The following is a 23,074-nucleotide window of genomic DNA, read 5'->3' on the forward strand; positions in this document are numbered from 1 at the left end:
TGTTCAATTCGTCACTCTATAAATATGAATGTGAGAAAAATACGTTCATTCGTTTCCTGAATCTTGAATAGGAAAGTGCTGAGAAAATATTTTAAAAAATATAAACTGGTAGTTTATCATACAAATTATAGTGAATCAGTGTTATTTTGTTTGAGAATGCCGGAGAAAAGTAGGTACATTATTTTTTATTAAATTTTAACACTAAACTTCACTACAGTTAGAAATTTACAAAAAAATCAATATCAGGTAAGTAGGGGGTCTACCCAAAACCGAAAAACATGGGAAGGGGTCTACGGCACAAACAAGTTTGGGAACCTCTGATGTATATGGTCAGTTGGTTTTTAACAAGAGTGCCAAGAATGCACAATGGAGAATGCTGCATGATTCCACTTCTGTAAGGAATCTCAAATGGTCAGACTCATAGACTCGAAGAATAGAATGGTGGCTGCCAGGGGCTGGGCAGGGGAGATGTGTGGAGTTGCGTCTCAGTGGGTGTAGAGTTTCACTTCTACTATAATAGATTAAATACAATCGATATGGTTGTTGGACACCATAGTGCCTGTAGTTAGCAACATTATTTGTATACTTAAAAATCTGTTAAGACTTTAGACCTCATGTTATATGTTTTTAGCATAATAAAATATTGTCTCAAAAGGAGTATAAAGGGATCCTGAGACCAAACAATTGAAGAATCTGATCTAGAGAATAACCTTCAAGAATTAGGTTATTTGGGGCAGGGGTAAGTTATGTCAGTCTATTTAATCCAATAGTTCTGCTATGGCTGACGAGGAATTTCAACCGACTGTCCAAATAGAAAGGGCAGTCATGGTGTCACAGGGCACATGGACCCTGGAAAATACTGAGGAACTGGGAGAGACCAATCCCAGCCTCGCTGTGTCACTAACTTGCTCAGGTTGGCCTGGGAGCCACTTTCTTGACGTCCAATGAAAAAAAAGAAAGGAGAGAGGATCCCCAAATGAAGTCCAAAATACAATAAGGTTCGCTGTCTGTGTTCAACTAGAAGACTGTCTGTGAGAGTTTCGTCCCCACTAAACCACCTTCTTTTCTTCAGCAAGTGGTTCCATGTGTCAGAAAGTTTTTGGAAAGAGAAAACCACAGCACTCCCGCTTCTCACCCCGTAGCTGGGCAACCATTTACCAAAGCTGACCCACATGACAACCACACAGGAAACATTTCATCTGTGGGTTATCAGCCAGCACAAGAACGGAGGGGGAAATAGAAGGAAAGAGAGAAAATCCACAAGAAATGAAAAAACTAAGAATATTAAAGGAAACAAATGAGCAATTAGAATAAAACTAACACAGGAAAAAGAAGTCATGAGAAAACAAGAAGCCAGAGACAGTATCAGTAAAAGGCTAAATCAGATCACAGCACACTGTGTTGAGAAAATGAAAGAACATAAAAGAAATGACAAAAAGAAAGGGAAACCCATTTTTACACGGCGCCAAAGCCTCGAAAATGAGACGCAGGCTGGCCTGGCGGCAGCGCTGATATTGTTCTTCAGTGCTCACATACCTGCTTGTTTTCCTCTATGACTACAGCTGTCCCCCAATCTCAGAAACCTGCTTTATTTGCCCCTCTAACCCACCCTTTTACCAGAAAGCAACACCATGGACTGCAACTGGATGTGAAGTGTCTGTATTTGCACGAAGGACAGACCCAGGAGGGAGGCCAGGCCAACGGACCTTGGGGAAAGGAGGGCTCTACATCAGTACCGAGGCCCATCTGTCAACAGACACAGGGGCAGGAACTGACAGAAGCAGGCCCGTCCCAGAGGCAGGTGGTTTGGAAGCAGAGAGTGGACTCCCTTAACCTCTCCCGATCCGATATGCCGAAGAGCTGGCTGGAGTCAGATGGAAATCTGGGCGAGGCCAACACAACCGGCCTCCCTCACATGGGGCCTGCTGCTGCCCGGAGCACCAGATCCTCCTGCTCGGCACATGGAGAGCGACCAAAACAACCTGAAAACCGGGAGGACCCCATGTGCACAAGGACCCTGGCACCCTGATTTGGAAAGTAAATCTACTTAAAATGGGGATCAAATTGTCGTTGTTAATAGGAAAGAAAGGTTTGATTATAATTAAATCCTAAAAACAGAAACAAAATAATAAAATCCAGTTAATTTTACATTTCTAAGTAGTTATGTATTGATTCTTAGCATAAACATAGAATAGATTGGGGGAGGGGATTGTTTGTTGTTTGCTTTTAAACATTTTCTTTTTAACCCTGGCCGGTGGCTCATTTGATGGGAGCATCCTCTTATACACTGAGAGTTTTGAGTTTAATTCCTGGTCAGGACACAGTCTAGGTTTGGGGTTCAATCCTGGGTTTGGTCATATGCAGGAGGCAATGGATCAATCTTTCTCTCATGTCAGTGTTTTTTCTTCTCTTCTTCTCTCTCTCTCTCAACTCAATAAAAACACCCTCAGGTAAGAACTTTAAAAATAATTTAAAACTTTATTTTTAGAGAAGTTATGGGTTTACAATAAAATTGAGAGGGAGGTACAGAGATTTCCTATCACCTACACACAGTCTCCCATTACCTCCATCCCTCACCAGGCTGATACTTTTTTTTTTTTTCCCAAGAATGAACCTACATAGACACATCATAATCCCACAAAGTCCATAGTTCACCTTAGCATTCACTCTTCATCTTGTACATCCGTGGTTTTGGACAAATGTATAATGACAAGTATTCATCATCATAGTATAAGAGTATTCTCACTGCCCTAAAAATCCTATGTGCTCTGTCTGGATCCCATCAGCACCAATCAGAAGCAGCAAGGCCACCCATTGGGGGATCAGCCTTCTTCTCCACGCCCCTCCACACACGTGGCCATTCTCTGTCCTTCACTTAAAGTATGGACACAGGGGAAGGAGCCAAACCAGATAAAAATAAGCTAAAGGACTGCCTGACTGAACAGCACAGATAAGTGGGAAGAACAAGAGCTGCTGGAAGAGACAAAAACACAACCTGACAAAGCGTCCCGAGGCCGAGAGCTCGGCCATCTGTTTCAATGGAAGAAGTCGCTGGAATCAGGCAAGCATGTCCTAGCTGGCAGGGCAGAGGCACGGCCCAGAAAACACACACTAAGAGAAGGTGTGCAGTTTATCCAGAACGCAGGGCCCCTGTGAACACCAAAGAGCCAGAGGTTATGGCCCGGGTCTGGGGATACTTGTGATTCAAAGGTCCTGTGATTCACCTGCTGTGGCCACAGGTGGGCCCCCAGAGTCCAGGCTGCCTCCTGGCTGCTTCACGGAGCCCCCAGGTCTTTAGGGTGTTCATCTGAAGGGGCCATGGATCCTCATGCTGTAACTTTAGCTCACAGGCTTTAATTGTTAGAAAGCAAACTCCCGTCTCTCCGTTCCAGTACAATGAGGGAGAACAGTGCTCTCTGTAAGTCAGCACCACGAGGTTTGCTGTAGTACAAGAGCAACAGTGCACTTTCTCCAGCCAGAAACGTAAATGACTCCTGGGAGGTAAGAATTTTAAATAGTAGAGCTCAGAGGGCTTGCAAACCTAGACGGTGACAAACAGCCCAGGGGACTGGCTTGTTTTCCACCAAAATGTCAGCAGTTGGCCTCACAGACTTGGAAATTGCTGGTAGACTTTCTGCATGGCCGACTTTTACAGAAAAAGAATCAAAAGATGAACACCGACCCTAATCCTCCCCGACTAGAAAACAGACTGTGTCGGTGACTATCATTGGAGACGATGGTAAGCAGTTTGTCTCATATGCATTTAACATTTTCAACATATTTCAAAAGCAAACTAACAGGCCTGGCATTTGCCCTTACCATGGAATTTGCCCTTACATTAGATGCATTACATGTGCTAGCACCCCGAGTCCTCCCGACAGCCCGGAGGCAGGCCCAGCTGGAGGCAGGCCCAGCTGGCGGGTGTCAGAGAAGGGAGTCCCACGAGGCAGGAGGCTTGAGCAGCGCCCCTGAGCCAGGGCTGCCATCCCTACCCAGTGGATGGACACACAGGACACTCCAAGTGGAAACTGGGCTGCTTTCACAGAGGAAGGAGGCTCCCAAGGAAGCCCCTGTTCCTAAATATCTTATTTTATGATGCTTCAAATCCTATATCAGAAATCAATTTCTTTGCTTGTCCTTGTTAAAATGCACATAACGACCTCAGCTCCCAGCTGCACCAACAAACACATCCAGGAAAAACTGCCCAATAGATTGTTTTCCAGTTAGAAGGAATGGAAGCCAATTCCCATTGGCTAGTGTCTCGGAATACACTGGCTGCAGCAAAGGAAAAAAGTCAGGAGCCTGCCTTGTCACAGGTCACAGGTCACAGGTCACAGGTCACAGGTCACAGGTTACAGGTCTTCCCTAGGCCCAAAGTTTAGGGGAGAATGAGGGCCTGCAATTGCCGGGTGGGGGATTTAGACTAGAAGACAGATTACAAACAAAATTGCCTCTTTTATCCTTCCTTCCTTCCTTTCTTCCTTCTTTTTTCCCTTCCTTCCTTCTTTACTTCCTTTTTCTTCCCTTCAACAGAGATTACTATGGGTTGACACAAAGACAAGTAAAGCACAGTGTGAGCTGATGAGAAGACACACAACCAGGTAGGTCATTGCACCAAACCTCTAGAGATTCCCCAAAATTGTTACTTTCATCTTACATCATCTAGACCAGTGGTTCTCAACCTTTCTAATGCCGCGACCCTTCAATACAGTTCCTCATGTTGTGGTGACTCCCAACCATAAAATTATTTTCGTTGCTACTTCATAACTGTAATTTTGCTACTGTTATGAATCGTAATGTAAATATCTGTGTTTTCCGATGGTCTTAAGTGACCCTGCTAGCAGTTCTCAACCTGTGGGTCGCGACTGTACAGCCTAGAGTGTTAGGTATGTCCTGACGTATGTGGATAAGCATATTTTTAATTCCTCAGGTAATGTATTAGGAGAAAAGGGTCAAAGATGAAGGCTCCCATCTAACAATTAATCCACTGGTCACTAAGCTTTGAAGTATCAGGAGAAGGTTTTGGGAAGGAAATAAGGATCAGTTTGGAACCTCTCCGAAAGAAGCAAAGAGCTTTATCATGGCCAAGAGTCCCTGGATTCGAGCCTTGAACATGAGTCAGAGCCTCCTCTCTGAGCCTGATGTCCCAGGCATGGCAGACCCCAGCTCAGTCTCAAGCAGGGCGCACTCACCACAGCCCCACATCACACAGCTCTTACAGCTTTTGGCAGTGTAGGGAGCCAACCCCAATCGAGCAAACCAACCCTTAGGATTCTATGGTAAAAAGATTGATGAGGCCATATTTATGGGCTATATATTTGGGCAAGACCTATCCTCACATGGGTAGCTTACAAAAGAGTCACTTGCTTTAATCATAAATTCAGTTTAAAAATCTTTACTAAGGGCCTAATATATGTATGGGACTGGAGCAGATATTAGGGATGCAGTGAAAAATAAGACAGACATGGTCCCTGTCCGCCCAGCGCCAATATAGTAAGGAAGCCATACTATGATTAAACAGATCGTCAGAGTCCACGCAGTGGGAGCCAGGACAGGGAAGCAGTGGAAGAGGAGGTACAGCCCAGGCACAGAAGCAAGTCTTAGCTGGACTTAAAGCAAAGACACAGAGGTAAGCAACCGCCAAGGACACACCGATGCGCGTCGGGAATCGTAGGAAATGCAGGTGGAGAGGAAAAGGCTTGGGACATTGGCCAATATGCTTATGCTTAGTGTTGTGGCATGAATGTTTGGGGCTGGACAGTGAGACTTCGGGGAGACGGAGCAGGTGGCTGTACTCGGTGTGGATGAAGGAAGTAACCGAGGCCTAGACACTGAATGATGAGAAGCATTTGAGAATTCCTGTCACTGCTGGAGGCTCCGCAACCGGAACAAGAGAAAAGGAGGAAAAGGAAGAGAAATGTCAAACATCGAAAAAGGTTAAAACTTCCAACAGTAAATGTTTTGACAGTAGAGGCTTCAACCGCTGCATCGAATGCGAATTGGATGTTATCTCAGCTAATTTGCTGCTTCATCTCTCAAGGATAACCAAAAACTGGCTGCGGCCTCTCTGTTTCCATTATGCTCAAGGTGAGGAAGAATATTGGAGAAGCTTGAGCAATTCAAACACACCAGAAAAGCTGTCAGGGAGATTTTTCAAACATAGGAGAGGGGGGAAAAAATGACCTTTTATATGGCTAAAAAGAATATCTAAAATTGTGCCAATGAAGCCTGGAGCCACGGAATATTATTATATAAGAAGAAAGATTTCATTTTCACCAAAATACTTAAAGGGTCATCTGGGAGGCAGATAAAACCTTTCAAACAATGTCTGGCAGCAAAAGAAAGCTAATGACTCCACTTTTCAAAAGAACCAAAGACAAGAAGATTATCTATATTTTAAGAATAAATAAACACTGAAGAGACAAAGCACATTATCTCTGTGTGAAATAAATGACACTCGGCAAAGTATATTTTCATCTTTTCTTGTGGAACAATGCAGGGTCAGGCCGAACAACGGAATCGTTTATCATGACCAATGCCCAAGTACCAGTAACAAGATGTGGAGTTTGCTGAATAGGAACCAACGCTGCACAAGGATTTAAAAAATTAAGTTCTTAAAAAAAAAAAAAAAAAGTCAGGTAGTCACCTTCAGGAATGTGACCTGACGTGGCCTTTCTGTTCATTAATCAGCCTAAGTAACTGCAAATAAAAGCTAAGGACTCAAACATTATGTGGCCTACACACTCCAAATTTTATCCAATTCTGTTTGGTATAATTTGCCTTATGATATTCTTTATTTTTATTATCATGGTTTGGTTGTGTGTGTGTGTGTGTGTGTGTGTGTGTGTGTGTGTTTGTGTTTGTAGAAATAAAAAAAGAAGATCTCATTTCTGCCTTGGGATAATTACACTTAAGGGAATACCAAGAATCCTCACTCTTTCTGTTAGCCCTTATTATCAGTGACATTGACATAAGAAATTCCCCATGATAAATGACCAGTCATCAATGACTAAGCAGAGCACTAACATAGATACAAACCTGGAGAAGTAAGCATTCAGAAGGTTTTTATAACAGCACTGAAAGTGTGGCAAATATATTACAAAACTTTACATTTATTCGAATGAGAATAAATATTATTTTTCAAATATTTACATGGGCCTAATAAGGCATAAGAAATAATTTCATCGTCAAGAGGATAGCCTTGCTGAGACTATACAAATGTTGCAATAGACACAGACCTGGGTAAAAGGAACAACTCACATTGAAGGTCCCATGGCCTCATTTAGAAATGCTGCATTTCAATAGCATCTCAGATGCATGTCTCCATTAATTCCATGAAGTCAGGGAACTGAGACCATACAGTGCTAAAAGCAAGTGCCTGGGAATTCTACCCCAAAGCAGCTTGAAGTGGTGAGGATGGGTGGGAGTTAGAAGTGCTGGGAACAAAGCACAGTGCTGGGGGGGCGGGGGGCACACTCAGAGAGACAGCACAGTGCTGTGTGGAGGACTCAGGGAGTGCTGGGGGGGAGGGGAGGGTCAGGGAGACACAGTGAGGATGGAAACTGGCAGATACAGGGCTACAGTGTGACTGATGAGAAGCCCACTGAGATTTCTCAAGTCTCTTAGCAGCAACTGCTAAAAGGTTTTCTTTCATACCTCCTTGCCCATCAGCTCTGGCCTTTTTAAAAATTTGCTGTTCCCCAGTGAGGTCTCTATTCCCCCTCAATAGAAATCCATAAATTTATCTCCACAAATCCTGGAGGCCTAAAACAAAATTAAGTAGATTAATGGGAAACTTGCAAAAAAGTGACAAGCTTGATAGAAGTAACACATATGATTCAGGATGGAAAGAGGACAGTCAATAAACATCAATGGAGTATTGTGCCCTCGGACTGCCACAGAAAAAATGTTTATAGAAGAGAGATACAGCAATGTTTATAAAGGACGGCATGCACAGACATCATCTGAATTGACAACTGCTACAGAAACTGCACATTTTATAAGATCGACACTTGATTGTTCTATTGACATCCAAGCCAATATTATAAAACTAAAAAAAAATTATATTAATCAAAATATGGTAGACTCCTTAAATTTATATGTACTGGGTCTTTTGTAAGTTTTATTGAATTTATTGAGATGACATTGGTTAATAAATTTTATAGGTTTAAGGTGCACAACTCTATAATACATCACCTGTATGTTGCATTGTGGGTCCACCACCCAAAGCTAAATCTCCTTCTATCACCATTTATCTTCCCTTTATCCTCTCTACCTCCCCACAGCTCCTGGCAAGTGGTAGTGTGTATTTGTAGAAATACTCTCGAACTTTCACTAGGTACAGAATGTCTCATTCCTTAGGGAACATGAAGAGGGAACTCAACGGAATGGCCATGCATTGAGCATCTGCTTGTGTTAGGCACACACATCATCTCATTAATTCTCAGGCCTGCCCATAAGATGCATATTATTATTCCCACTAGAGGACGGTGCATGAAAACTCATGCACTGAAGGGGAGGGGTTCCCTCAGCCTGGCCTGCCCCCCTCACAGTCTGGGAGCCATCAGGAGCAGGAGGCAACCCTGCAATCAGGGAAAGGTGACGCCCCCATCATACCTCTGCTGCTGCTACTGCTGGCAATGTAAGCCTCAGCCAGCCCTGGTTACCTGAGCCTTGGGTGACCCTGGATGGCTGGGGAACTGAGGGAACTGGGGGACTCCGGAGGCAGATGCATGGAGTGTCCAGACCCCACCAGGGGGGACAGGCCCAGCCATAGCACATGCCTACCACCCTGTGGGGCTGTGAGCACTGCCTTCTTTGAAGGTGTAGCAGTCGGTAAGCATATTCCCTCCTTATTTATTGGCTATGGGCACTGCCATCTTTTGTGAGAGTGTAATGGTCAATTAGCATATTCTCTCTTTATTAGATAGGAATCTATAGATTAATAAACCAAAGCTCAAAAAAAATGAGGGGACTTTCCGAATGACACAGGACTAGTTAGAAGAATTCCATCTTTGTTCTTACTGTCATGAAGACAAAAAGCAAAACAATAACTGGAGTTTCTCTTAATAGATCATTGTTAATAGTGAAATCTCCCATAAATCAGTCCCATAACTGAACTCAACATCAGATGTATATGTAAAATATTTTAAATTGTGGTAAAATATGCATAACATAAATTTACTATTTTAACCATTTTAAGTGTCCAGTTCAGTAGTGTTATGTACATTCACATATCTGCAATTAATCGTCAAAACTCCTTTTATCTTGCAAAATTGAAACTCTATACCTATTAAACAATTCCCCACTATCCATCCCTACTCCCTGACAAGCACCATTCTACTTTCTGTTTCTATAAATTTAATTACTGTAGGTACATCCTATAAAAAAAATAATTTGCAAATGGCAATAAACTATTCTGGGGGGGAGAAATAAACTGGTGGAATAAATGACCCAGGTATCTCAGTAAACTACAAAATCTGTAGAAAATGGTAGATACATTTCAATCAACTCCCCATGGAAAGAATATATTTGGAGGAGGGGGATCTCTTCTCCTTTTGTTTATCTTAATAATGAAGTTAGGTATAAATAATTATTTAGGGAAATAAGTATATACCAAAAAAAAAAAAAAAAAAAGGCAACAACTTCAAACTATGTTTTACATATTACGGACTATAAATGTTACCTTGAGGGAAAATACTTCATACTCCCTGGAAGGCACTCATCAGAGGTGTTCTGTTCCCCTTAGACATGTTTGAAATTAACATCTTTCCTGTGTACAGGTTTTCTATGGAAGCATCACTTCCCACCTTGTACCCCCATCCTTTTGCCATTTTACTGAGCAAACTCCTAAGGAGCAACAAACTCCCAGTGACATCCCACAAGTGCCCAACGCTGTTGGAATCACAGGAAGGGTGATGCTGTCTTTGCTCATGCCTTTTCTGTCCCTTAAATTCTCTTTCACTCCATATGCAACACACCCTGCAGAGGCAGCTAAGAAACCTTGCCCTGTTCTTTAAATGAGAAACACTGGAGGAATGACTCCAAACAATGGTTGCAATCCTGACCAATAAGTAGCTTCCACTATTGGAGAATTGACCAATCACCTAATGAAGTCCAGAATCCAGATCTCTCCCACTGCCCTTCCCCTCAAACTGTGACCCAATGTATTTTTCATATGTCCCAGATATAAAGAGCATTTCCCTTATACATCATGTTTTTCATGATGTGTCTTCCTTCTAGAATCATAATTCAGACTTCCAAGCTGGGGCAGATACCTCCCATGGTTTCCTCAAACTGGAAGTGATCTCTTTACCTCTCAAGTCCCAAAACGCTCTTCCAGGCTACATAACGAGTTTTTCCCTGCACTGTGGGGACGTGGTCCACATGTTTACATAGTCAGAAACTTCTAAAACACAAACACCTCACTCATTTCCCTTTTTTCTTCACATCAAAAGGCAAATGTCTAGTCAGTGGATTTAGAGAGGGTGTACACTATTATTTATCAACATTAATCCCATCAAAAGTAGACTCTAATGCCTTAAAAGTGTCATTTGAGCAACGATGTTGAATAATTTGCTCTTTGGTTCAAGTCTGCTATTTTCACTGAAAACATATGAGTCAGAGTGTGTTAAGTATAAAACTGCTCAACAAAACACGAAGCCAGTAATTGGAAATGTTTCTAACTTATTGAATGTCCATTCTTTTAGCAACCATTTCTAGAATTGAAGAAAAATGGAAGGAAGAAATGACAGAGTATTTAACTACATTAAATAAAGGTTCTTTTTTATACTTATTCAATGAGCAACTGTGCTTCCTAAAAAATAAGCAAGATATATTTGAGAAATATGATGTCATTAGCTACAAGGGCAAGCTAAGAAAGTCTCATTGCACTGTTACTGAATTATGTCTCAGAGACAATAATTGAATCCCCTGCTACCTCGGATGAAAAATGATGTATAGTTCTCCCCTTATCTGAGGGTGATATAGTCTGAGACCTTCAGTGGATGCCTGGAACTGTAGATAGTATGGAAACATATATATAATTTTTTTCCTATACATACATACCTATAATAAAGTTTTACTTATAAATTAGGCACAATAAGAGATTAACAAAATAATAAAATGGAATCATTATAAGAATATACTATATATATATATATATCCCTAATATGCAAATAGACCAAATAACGGAACAACTGGACAACCAAACAACTGGTCACTATGATGTGTACTGACCATCAGGGGGTGTGCACAGAACATGGCAGGAACCAGCCATGGTGGGATGGTGAAGCAAGTGATCAGGGGCACCAGACCACGGTGTAGTGCCAGTGGCTGTCATCGGGGCAAGCCCCTGGTTGTTACTGAAAATTCTTTGCTCCCACATGCTGCAGCCCTGCCTGGCATTTGCACCTGCTGACAGTGCTGGCCCCATTTACACGCACTGCTGGCACCAGCGCCAATCTCTTTGCACCATCAGTGGCTGTGAGTGGCAGTGGCAGAAGTGGGGCTGCTGGCAGACAAGGGACTGGGGGCCATGGCAGGAGGGGCTAAGACCCACCCCTGTGCCCACCCACAGCCTCACGGCCCACAGTTCCTTTCATGGTGCATGAACTCATGCATTGGGCCCCTAGTATAGTATAATTATACAAGTGATGTGAATGTGGTCTCTCCCTCAGAATATCTGATTGCACTGTACTCACCCTGCTTGTGATGATGTGAGATGATGCAGTGCCAACTTGACGAGATGGAGTGAGGAGAATGATGTAGGCATTGGGACCTAACATTAGCTACTATAAGCTTGACATGAACACCAGCATTATGATACCAAGACAGTCGACCTGACAACCGAGACAGCTATTGAGTGACTAATGAGTGGGTGGGTAGTGTGTACCTTGCGAAGACACGAACAAAGGGAAGACGCATGTCAGAGCTAGATGGTAAGAAAGATTTTATCACCTTATCAGGATGGTGTGCAATATTACACTTATAAATTGTGTATTGCTGGAAATTTCCGAATAATATTTTCAGACATTAACTGCAGGTAACTAAAACCAGGGAAAGGGAAACCATGGATAAGGGGGATTGCTATACTTCTGATTGTAGCATCCAGGTTGTAGAGAAAAATAACTGTGCGTTAGGGCAGTGGTGGGCAAACTCATTAGTCAACAGAGCCAAATATCAATAGTATAATGATTGAAATTTCTTTTGAGAGCCAAGTTTTTTAAACTTAAACTTTTTCTAACGCCACTTATTCAAAATATACTAACCAAGGCCGTGGCATTTTGTGGAAGAGCCACATTCAAGGGACCAAAGATCCACATGTGGCTCATGAGCCGTAGTTTCCCAACCACTGCATGAGGGGAACAAATTTAGTGGATGGCCTGAAACTTTCTGAAGTTTTGGGTTATTTCTCTGTCCAGACAGAAACCATCCTACATATGCAGAAAATACACACATCCCTTCTCTAAACTAATTCAGAATTGTCAATGTTGAGGGGCATATAGAATTGTAGCCTGCAAAGAAATGGGACACATGCCTGGATTGCAGACTTAGTGTCAACCTATGAATCAGGAGGTCATGGTTCAATTCCTGATTGGGCACATGCCTGGATTGCAGGCTCAGTCCCTGGTATGGGGCATGAAGGAGGCAGCTAATCAATGAGTCTTTCTCATCACTGATATTTCTATCTCCCTCTCCCGTCCTCTCTCTGAAAACAATAAAAACATATTTTTAAAAATTCTTACAAAGAGGATAAAGAAATGAGCTGGTCTGCTGAACTGAGAATGTGTTTCTTAAATGCCCTGCTAGTTAAATGGTGAGCCTAAATGCTCACAGAATTGATGCCCAGACATCATTCTTTTTTTGCCACAATCATCACCCCAATAACATCAGCAGGCATGACCCAGGTAGGCTATTTACAGCCCTGTTACATGTGAATATTTTATATCATCTCTCCATCTGTAGAAAGCTTTGTGTGTCAGTCTTCTATGGAATGTGGGCCTTTCTCTCTGGGCTTCTGAAGAGGACTTAAAAAACAAAACAAAACCGTAAGTTGGTTAAACAGGTGAAGTCGGGGGACATTTTCTCACACTGAGATTTATTGTATTAACAGTCTCTCAGGGGAAGCACCAGATGCCACATAAACTGGTTATTTAATTCAAAGGACTGCAGAGTGAGTGGAAGAGAATAATTTTGTGTTGATCCCTAAATGATTGACTTGATAGTCTTAACATTCTCAACACTTTCCAAATCTTCAGTGTTTTCAGACACTTTCAAATGAGAGGAAAAGCCACCCTGCTTACAACCGCTGCTCCACATAAAACCAAACAAAAACAAACCCACCAACAGAAAGCACAGCTCAGCATCCTTTTATCGGTGCTAGCTAAGCCACAGGGAAGAGTTGGCTCAGAAAGAAAACGGATTCTGGCCCCAGGCCTCGGGTCGGCCGAGGGCTTGCTTTTTCCTCCTTTCTCCAGTTATTTATTTCCCTTTTTATTCTTCTGGTTTTAAACATCCAAAACCTAGAATTTTATGTTGTTGTTAATTCTCAACCAAAGATATTTTCCCATTGATTTTTAGAGAGAGTAGGAGGGAAAAGGAAAGGCATAGAAAGAGAAACATCAACCACATAGACTGATTGCCTCCTGCACGTGCCCCCACCCCCAACCCCCTCCAGTCAGGGCCAGAAATTGAGACTGCAACCAAGGTATAGGTACTTGACCAGAATCTAACCTGGGATCCTTCGGTCCACAGGCCAACACTAAGGCAAACGGGCCAGGGCCCAAGCCCAGCATTTTTATCTTACAACATGCACAAATATAATGATACTCTCGGGTAATGTAATCTGTTGATGGGGAAATTCTTGTAAGGTCTCTTAATGCTACTGACACCCACCCTCTACTCCCGTGGAAGTTTCAAGAGGAAGCTGGACAACAGTGCTTGGTGTCTGCAGCTCTCCACCTGTGATAAACTATAAATAAGAAGATAGACCCAGAATGTCTGAGGAGGCGGCTCAGCTGTGGATTGAGCTCTCCCAGTTATCTGGACGGGCTGCAACACATGAAGCCGCACCCCCCACCCTACACTCGCACCCACATGCCAGCAGCACCCACTCTGTAGAGGAACTGTGCTGCACTCCACATACTGTGGGTGTCAGTTGTGCTGGGCTGGAGAGAGAGCAGCTGTGGAAAAGATGATACTAGAGGTGTGAACTGACTGGTCCCAGAAAGCTAAAAGGAGGAAAACTCAAGGACTCCCCCTTTCCAGCTGCATGAAGAACATCTTAAAGAGCTCCAGGGAACACTCACTAGCCATTTGGCCAAATGTGCCCCTACCCGAAGGCCATGTGGGACATCAAAGCATCTACAAAGAAAGGGAAGGTTTGGGGTAGATACGTGAAATGGCTCCATGCAAAGATCACAACCAATTTCATCCAGCTCTGGACTGCTTGAGTGGGTTAAGAACAAGTGTAAAGTAAAAGTCCTCTCTGGGATGTTCTATGGCGATGAGGGTGAATGATGGGGCCTCATGGAGAAATGCAGTAGCAGAGAGTCCTGGGCACCACCTGGACAGAGGACAGGACCCTCATAAAAGCCAACCATGTCCTTGTGCTTATATATTATACTTTCTCCGCCATCAGTGACTGCATTTAATCATATATATATATAATCCACGATTGCCTTGTTTTGGAGGTGGCTTCTTTATTTCTCTCTGTTTGACTCCTGATTACAGAGCTTTACCCCAAAGCCTGAGATTTGACTCTCTCGGTGATGAGAGCTCTCCAGCTTGCTTTTCTCTGTTTTCTCCAATAAAAGGCAAGTCAACAGAAACAGCCTTGGCCCTGGGACCCCAACATAACATTTTACCCTTGAGAGGGTAGGAACCACGGTATGTCTTTTCATGAGTCTTAAAATGTTCATCATCATCTGCCGTCTCTATATGTTATTTTATTTCATTAAGGAAGGATATTTCCAAGCCTTTAAAATCTTTCTGTTTCATTAGTTGACTATTTCATATAGGCACCATTTTATATCTTTTCTCTTTCTTAAATAAAAAACTTCTGAAATATAATATCTTACAGAACCCTCTTTACCCGTGTGTGTGTGTGTGTGTGTGTATTGTGTGTTTTGTGTGTGTGTGTGTGTGTGTGTGTGTGTGTGTGTGTGTCCCAGCCCACAATACACCATTGGACTTGCCACTCTCCATAATCACATGAGCCAACTCCTTACGATAATTTTTTTTCTATGTACAGACATGTCTTACTGGTTCTGCCTCTCCGGAGAACTCTGAATATTACCAACACCAATAATATAATATATGCACCAATTTATACTCTGACCAGCAGCAGATAAGTGTTCACCTGCCCTTAAACTCTTCCCTTCCTATAGGGGTGTGACTAGCTTCATCTTCCAGGCAGTGAAAAAGATGGGTTTATTTTGTGTCCCCTCTGAAAATTATTCAGTGACTTCCAAGGTCTACACTATAGAGTGAGGCTCAGACTCTATTAGGCACGGTGAGATTCAGCCATCCTAGACTCCTGGGCTCCTCCCTGACATTCTACTGCTCCAGTGGGGTTCAAATTCTTTTCTAATATATAATCTATACTAATAAAAGGGTAATATGCTAATTGGTGCAGACATCCATCCAGACAAAGCCACAGCTGCTACAAGCACCTAGGGCCAGCGCCACGCAGCAGAGATGGTCCGGTCCAGCGCTCATCTCTCATTGTGCAAGAGGGGCGGCCGGGTCTGGCACCCCTGGTCCAGCATCACGATCCCTTTTGCAGAGGCAGTGAGAAGACAGCGCTGTGCCCCCTTCCGCAGATGAGGCACAGGACAGGCCGCAGTGTGGCCTGGTCCCAGTGCTGCCCCTTCCGCAGAGGCAGCCACAGAGGCAGGTGCCACGGAGACTGGAAGGGATGCAATCTGCTGTGCCTCAACTTTCCACAGCCCCTCGCCCAGCTGCCCTGGCCCCAGATTGCCCCTCCCAGACCCACCAGTGGGTGGGGGCAGGGCCAGCGCTAAGAATTAAGGGCTGAGGGCCAAGGGCTGACAATGGCGACAGCAGCAGGGTAATGGGGGCAATACCTTCCCCTAATCAGCCTGGTTGCCTCCAACCAAGGAGGACATCCCCTGAGGGCTCCTGGACTGTGAGAGGGGGTAGGCCAGGCTGAGGGACCACCACTCCCACCCCATGCATGAATTTTCATGTACCGGGCCTCTAGTCTATGGTATAAAAGCTTACCCGGGACCCCAACATATCATCTGTTGAGCCCTTTTGCTGGTGCAGACAGGGAGAGGGTCCCATCCTCACAGTTAAAAAATTCCTTTCCCATTTTCAAGGTCCAGCATGACTTGTCCCTCCCTTGAGCCTCCGTGATCTGCTCTATCGGAGTCAAGCTCCCTTTGAGATCATTGCTGGCACCTTTGGACGCATCCCTTGTTTCAGCCTGGTGTTCTGACTTGGAAGCTCCCAAACTTGAGTTAATGACCTTGGATCTCAGTTTCTTCATCTGTATAGTGCGAACACACAGCCTCCCCCATGGTGCTTCACAAGTATTTCATGAGATGACATTTGCTTACTTAATGCACACACAGTATAGTGTTTGCTTTAACTAACTAGCCAGGCCAGAGACACATGGGTTATAGCAAATCTCTCCACAATTCCGTTTTCACCACAAATTCTGTGGCCTTGAGATGTTATCTCCCAAGTCACTTCAGCATGCCTCCCTTGAAGCAGTAAATAAATGCAGCCATTCTCACCCTCAAATTCTCTAAGTCAAGTACTAACAGAGAGATGTCTGTTCTAAAGTTGACACACATTATAACATAATTTTGCATTAATAGTACCATTTATCCAGAATAAAGCATCCAATTTGCTCTTTAGTTCTGGGCTGGAGGCTTGAGGAACGTATAAGGTTCCTGGACCCAGACACAGCCAGTTTAATGCAGGGTCAACTTATCATGAAGACAGTATAAGACCTGTGCTTTCTACCAGTACATTCAAATTTGTGAGATGCTTCTTCTACTTGAAAATGATAGCACATTAATAAAAAAACAAAGGTAACTCATAGTTTTATTCCTTTTAAATACTACTCATAGAATCTAGAAATGGAATTGGAAAGCATCACGAAATAGGATAAAGCACTTCATTGCTTCTACGTAGGCTTTATAAAATAAAATGCTGCCGATGGGTAAAAATGGAAATGAAATTGGCACTTACCTGGTGGAACTACCTGTATCATCTTTTCCCAAGGTCCATATGGGAATATTTCAAGAAGGCAGGAATAGAAGCCAATATCAGCCTCAGAGGCATTGTAAAAGGCCAGCATGATATTGTTGGGATCCGAGGTTGAATTCAAGAAGTAAACCCTATCAGCATAGGGATCCCTTATCACCGAACCAAAGTTAGGGTGAAAAATGGCCATGGACTCTTTATTTTGCATTGCGTTGATCTTGAACCACTCCACCTGGGATAAGGTGCCCAACAATGGATACTGACACTCGAGAGTCAGAGTCTCTGCAAGTTTCACTCTTGTGTTCCAAAATACCTCTTCACCGAGAGCTGAAATATACACCATATTCATTCCATTAGACATTATGCTCAAAGCACCAAATAGATATCTTCAGCAGTTCTAAGCTTTCTAAGACCTAGTAAATTGAGATCATGGTAGAAATGAACAGCTTCTACTTTAGTCTAGAAAGGTTTCCACTGCTGGGAATAGGCACTTGTAACTTTTTCTTTTTCTGAACAAGTGGCAAATTATCTAAGCCAACTATAGAACACTATAATTTCAGAACGTGTCACACTATAAGACAAAACAAAAAAGGACTGAAGACATTACCTTACCTTTGTGTAGATGAAGAAGAGCCACGAGGAAAGTAAAATAATCCATCTCTGGAAAGCACCAGGGAGGCTGGTCTGGAAAAAAGACAAGTTTTATAATTGTTACTTGCAGAGGCCCTGCACAAGCACTGTTACTTCCTCTCAGATACTATCAGTGGTTTCTTCTCTTTCTAAAGAGTGAACACAGGAAAAAGGTCTGAGCTTCAAAGACAGCTTTGCTCTCGTACAAGAATGGGCAGATTTGAACTGCTTCTCTCTCGGGGAAACAGCTTATTTTCAAGCTTTCATTTCTACAGAGATTCATTCATTGAATAAACATTTGCTGAGTGCGTTTTCTCTAGCCAATGAGGATACAACAATCAATTTACTTAAAAATGAATTCTTGCCATCATGAAATGTATGTACTAGTGGAGGAGACAGAAAGAAAAACAAAAAGGTAAAAAGTAGAGTCAGTTATAGGTGGTAAGTACACGAGGGAAAGGAGCATGGGATTAGGGGAAAGGCTCTAGCATTTATTTCCCTTTAATAGAAAGCCCCAGAGTCTTTACTGAGGACCTGAGATTGGAGCACAGACTGAAGGGCAAGGGGAGGAGTCTGTGACTGGGGGATCCCGCAGCTCCACTGGTCAGGGCCTTCCTTTGCTGAGTTCAGAAATTGGCTTTGGATGATGATGGAGTCAACAAAGGCCCTCCAAATCTACCATTATGCTTTATTTTTTTTTAAACTTTTTATTTTTAGCCGAAACCGGTTTGGCTCAATGGATAGAGCGTCAGGTTGGGGACTGAAAGGTCCCAGGTTCGATTCCGGTCAAGGGCATGTACCTTGGTTGCGGGCATGTCCCCGGTGGGGGGTGTGCAAGAGGCAGCTGATCGATGACTTTCTCTCATTGATGTTTCCAACTCTCTATCTCTCTCCCTTCCTCTCTGTACAAAATCAATAAAATATATTTAAAAAATAAATAAAAATAAATAAAACTTTTTATTTTTAAATAATTATAGAGTCACACGAACTTGCCAAGATAGTACAGAGAGCTCCCCTGTACCTCCACCCAAAGTCCCTATTATATCTTATATGATTAAAGTGCAATATCAAATGTGAAATCAACAATGTCATGGTAATCAGAACAATTTGATGTGTACCTATAATAATGTATGGTGCCAACTCAGGTTTACATAGCATTCTATTTTCCAAAAGCTTTCACATTGATGGTATCATTTGTAACAGCTTTGTGGTTGTTATTTGACATATCTGTGACCTCTGTTTTGTAAGTAATTCATTGAAACCATTTACTGACAATACCAGCACAAGATAGACATGGTCTCTACCCCTAAATCGCCCATAAAATATTGGGTCAAGCAGATTAAAGAAGTGATTTGTTGTAATAGAACTTGGTCATTTCTGTACAAGTCATTTGATCAAGTTATATGACATCCCAGAGAGGGAATTCATTCTAGTAGATTTGGGCAGGGTGTCCTGGGAAGAGTGTACCAGACCCTGGGCCTCCTAACCACAATACAGATTTCCAGGTAGAAAGTGGGAGAAAGAGCAATGGAGTGACAACATGGGACACTACCAGGAAACAATATAACTACACTGTAGTGGGTGGGACACAACGACACACATGAAGTACTTCACAGTGGGTGGTCAGGGACCACGGCGTCCTGTTGCATCTGTGACTCAGCACCAGAATGTACATCTAAGGCACAAAAGTAGCTCTGAGGAAATGCCTTCAGAGTTGTAGTGGGAACTGTTAAGATGAGATAGGGACAGGAAATCCAGGAGACTGACTCCAGATGGATTAGGTGATACAATGTATGCCCTTACAGATTTTCTGATAGGGTTATAATTGCAAGCGGAAGCAATTGGAGGCTTTGGGGTACAAGAATGATACAATCTGATTTGAATTATCAGATAGACAACTTCCCTCACTAACCTTCCTGACTAACAGGAAGCTGGCTTTGTTTAGGATCCACTCCTTCCCCCACACCATAGGGATAGTAGAACAAATCTAAGCCATGATACAGACAATGAGAACCTATTTGGGGGCAGGGGTGGAGAACCAAATCATGGACTGAATTGATGCATTCAAAGCAAGAGAAAATCTTTACATTTGATGTCACAGACACGTCTCTCTCTCTCTCTCTCTCTCTCTCTCTCTCTCTCTCTCTCTCTCTCTCTCTTCTCTCTTCTCTCTCTCTCTCTTTCTCTCTCTTTCTCTCTCTCTCTCTCATCTTATTGTACTATTTTTTTTTAATAAGAAAAATGTTGCCCCAGTTACCACAAGCAACCTGAGGACAAAGAGTGTGGCAGAGAGAGACGGGAATGAGTTTGGATCTCAGATGGCATCATTGAGGTACTGAATTCAGGATTCTTGAGTCTGAGCACATTGTTTGAGGCTTGAGGCTATAAATTCCTATATTTTACAAGCCTGTGAGAAAAGCAGTTTCTGTTTCCTACACCCACATACCTCTGAACTCCTACAACTGTTCTGGCTGCTGCATGAAGAATGGATTGGGAGGAAGCAGAAAGGGATACCAAACTTAGGACACTGTCACTGTGATCTGAGCAAGGCGGATAAGTGGCTTGTTCTCAAAGATTTCCGTGGAGATGAAGAACGATAGACCGACTGCCGGGACGTTATCATTGTTAATCACAGCAGGGATATAACAATTATGGGTGTCCTTGACTCCACGGGCCCCAGTCAGGGACCAGTTAGGAAAACAGAGCCCATGGCCACTGGTTCAATCGAGGGCACTTTATAAGAAAAACTACTAGAAAGAATAATGGGAGCGCAAAAAAAAGCCAAACAGGGACAGGGAGCCAACTCAAAGAGGAGCATAGGGAGGAATCCATTTCCATTGTTTAGGTTAGAAGTCCTGGGAGGAGCCCACTGCTCATTATGGAGGTTCCTGTTTGAAGCTGGAGCCAAGGAGGAAATAAAATGCTTCTAGAGATGTTAAGAAAGGTCAAGGAATAGATCTGTCAGAAAAAAGGGGAAATGGCAGGAGAGAAAACTGATGCTCAGCTAACCTGAATGACTGCTAGTGAAGGGCATCTATAGAGAACTCACAGCTGACCTCAGACTCAGTGGTGAAATTTTCCTCTAAAAGTAGGAGCAAGGAAAGGATGCCCACTTGTACCACCATTATTCACATTGTATTGGAAGTTTCAGCCTGAGCAATTAGGCAAGAAAATGAAATGAAAGATATCTAAATTGCAAGGGGAAAAGCAATCTACAAGTTTAATGCAATCCTTATAAAAAATTCAAAAAGCTGGTCCCAGATTCATATAGAATTGCAAAAGAGCCTTGGAAAAGAAAGAAAAGTGACACTCCTAGTTACAAGTTTATAACAGCAGGAAATAAATAATGCAGAAGATCATAGTCAATGATTTTGATGTAAGTTGTCAATGATTCATGATATAAATAATTGCTAAATGCTTAATAAACAAATGCCAAACATATATTAATAAATCAATATGTCTGCTTACCAACCTATCTATCTGGAGGGTGTGTGAGAGTGTGGGAGGGTAAAAGAGAGAGCATAAGGGTTGGGTAAAACATGGCAGAGGTGCAAGTAGAGAGGAAGGGTGGACAAAGGGACAGAGCAGACAAATGCAGCACAGGAGCAATGGATCCTAAAAGAAATGAGATGTAACAGCACCATCTAAAAAGGGGGCACTAATTGGTAATAACTTGTAGTAAACCCTTCATTCCCAAGGCATCCAAAGCCAGCTGAGCTAAGAGATGAAGATGGGTCAAGTCACTAAAATCAAGGGAGGGCACAGATCCCCATGAAAGGTGCAGGGAGACGTGTGGCTGAAGATAAAGTTCAGCTGTTACAACTTTGCGAAAGATGAGCCCTATTTGTCACCATCTAACCAAAGACAAATAGAGAGTACGCTTCAGCTATTTTTGTTGTGGAGGCAGCCATTTTTTCTATGATTTATGAAGGGATTTTGGCTTGAGGTTTTTTTCCCTAATAGAGCTGTCTGTACAAAAGAGCTTCATCCTCCAGGAAGTCATTAATCAAAATATTATTGGAATTCTCTACTGCTGAACACGTCTCAGTGAACCACGTAAGTGTGAATTCATCCACAAGCTCACCTGGGACTGCAGGCTCCTTAGGGGACCTGGGCTGGTGACCGTCTCCAGGTCCACCGTTTTCTTCCTCCTAGGCTGTCCACACAGGCACTTCTCTGTCTCCCAGTGTCACCACTTCTGCTTTCTGTGGTACTTCCTGCTGTCCCGGATGTCTCCGCCCTTTCTGAACATGGGGAGGATTCTATTCCATGAACCGAGCCCACCTGCCCCAGCACCTGCTGAAACACAGAGCTGTTCTGACTGCATCCCTCACTTCTTTGGACAACTACTGCCATGCTGGACAACAGAAAGCCTGTGCTAACCTTTGGAACCAATGACTGGGCCTGGGGAAACCACATCCTTCTTATCTGCGAAGATGCTCATCCTTCAACTGGAACCTTACAGTCTTGGTTTCATCTTCCTGCCTCAAAGTATCTCCTTAAAAGAATATTTCGAATGAGGGACATGTGGTTTCCCCTAACCCAGGATACCCTAGACCAGGGGTCTTCAAACTACTGCCCGCAGGCCACATGCGGCCCGCAGAGGAGTCTGATCCGGCCCGCCAGGTTTTTTGGGCAGTGAGCGCAGCCGAGGTGTTACAGTTCGGCCGCCAGGACCTGCATATACACTGTCACTGCACGGCCGCTCTGACCCCTCTGCCTCTTTAAGAGCACAGTGCCTGCTGGGGCGTGCGACATGCTGCTGCACAGGCATGTCTGTGCTGTGCTGCGCAGCAATGATGTAAAAAGGCGCCCGCTTCACCCCCAGGCAAGGTGGTGTCTGTGTGCTGTGCCTGCCTTTCAGTGAGGTTCTCCTCCTCTCCCTCCACTGCCTTCATCAAAGGTAGGTCGAAAGTGCCATAGAAAGAAATTTTTGCCAGATGGGGGGTTTCTGCCCGATTGGGGGGTGGGGGGTTGGTGACTCATATGAAAATTCCCCTTTGGGGGGGGGGTGGGGGGGCGTTCGGTGCTGAAATCAAAATTCTGCCAGTTGAGGGCTGGGCGGTGGGGGGTGGTTGGGAGGTCAGGGCTTCGGTGCTGAATTGCCCATATGGAAAATTCTGCCAGTTTTGGGGGGAAGGTGTTCGGTGCTGATATGAGAAATCAAAATTCTGCCGGGGGCGGGGGGGGGGGGAGGGGGGGGGGG

The 23,074-nt window shown here is 43.5% G+C and overlaps 1 protein-coding gene across 2 annotated transcripts in view; it reads right to left on the reverse strand.

Moving 5' to 3' along the window:
- Positions 1 to 23,074, reverse strand: part of CD226 (CD226 molecule) — a 57,783-nt gene that overhangs the window by 25,584 nt on the left and 9,125 nt on the right. For both annotated transcript variants that reach the window (XM_084887972.1, XM_084887971.1), the window contains exons 2-3: positions 17,851 to 17,922; positions 17,224 to 17,565 (exon numbers count right to left, since the gene is read on the reverse strand). In XM_084887972.1, coding sequence (XP_084744098.1) covers positions 17,224 to 17,565; positions 17,851 to 17,922 — 414 coding nt within the window. The remainder of the gene's footprint in view (positions 1 to 17,223; positions 17,566 to 17,850; positions 17,923 to 23,074) is intronic.

Source organism: Pipistrellus hanaki (assembly GCF_964339955.1).
Source record: "Pipistrellus hanaki genome assembly, chromosome: 6".
NCBI lineage: Eukaryota > Metazoa > Chordata > Mammalia > Chiroptera > Vespertilionidae > Pipistrellus > Pipistrellus hanaki.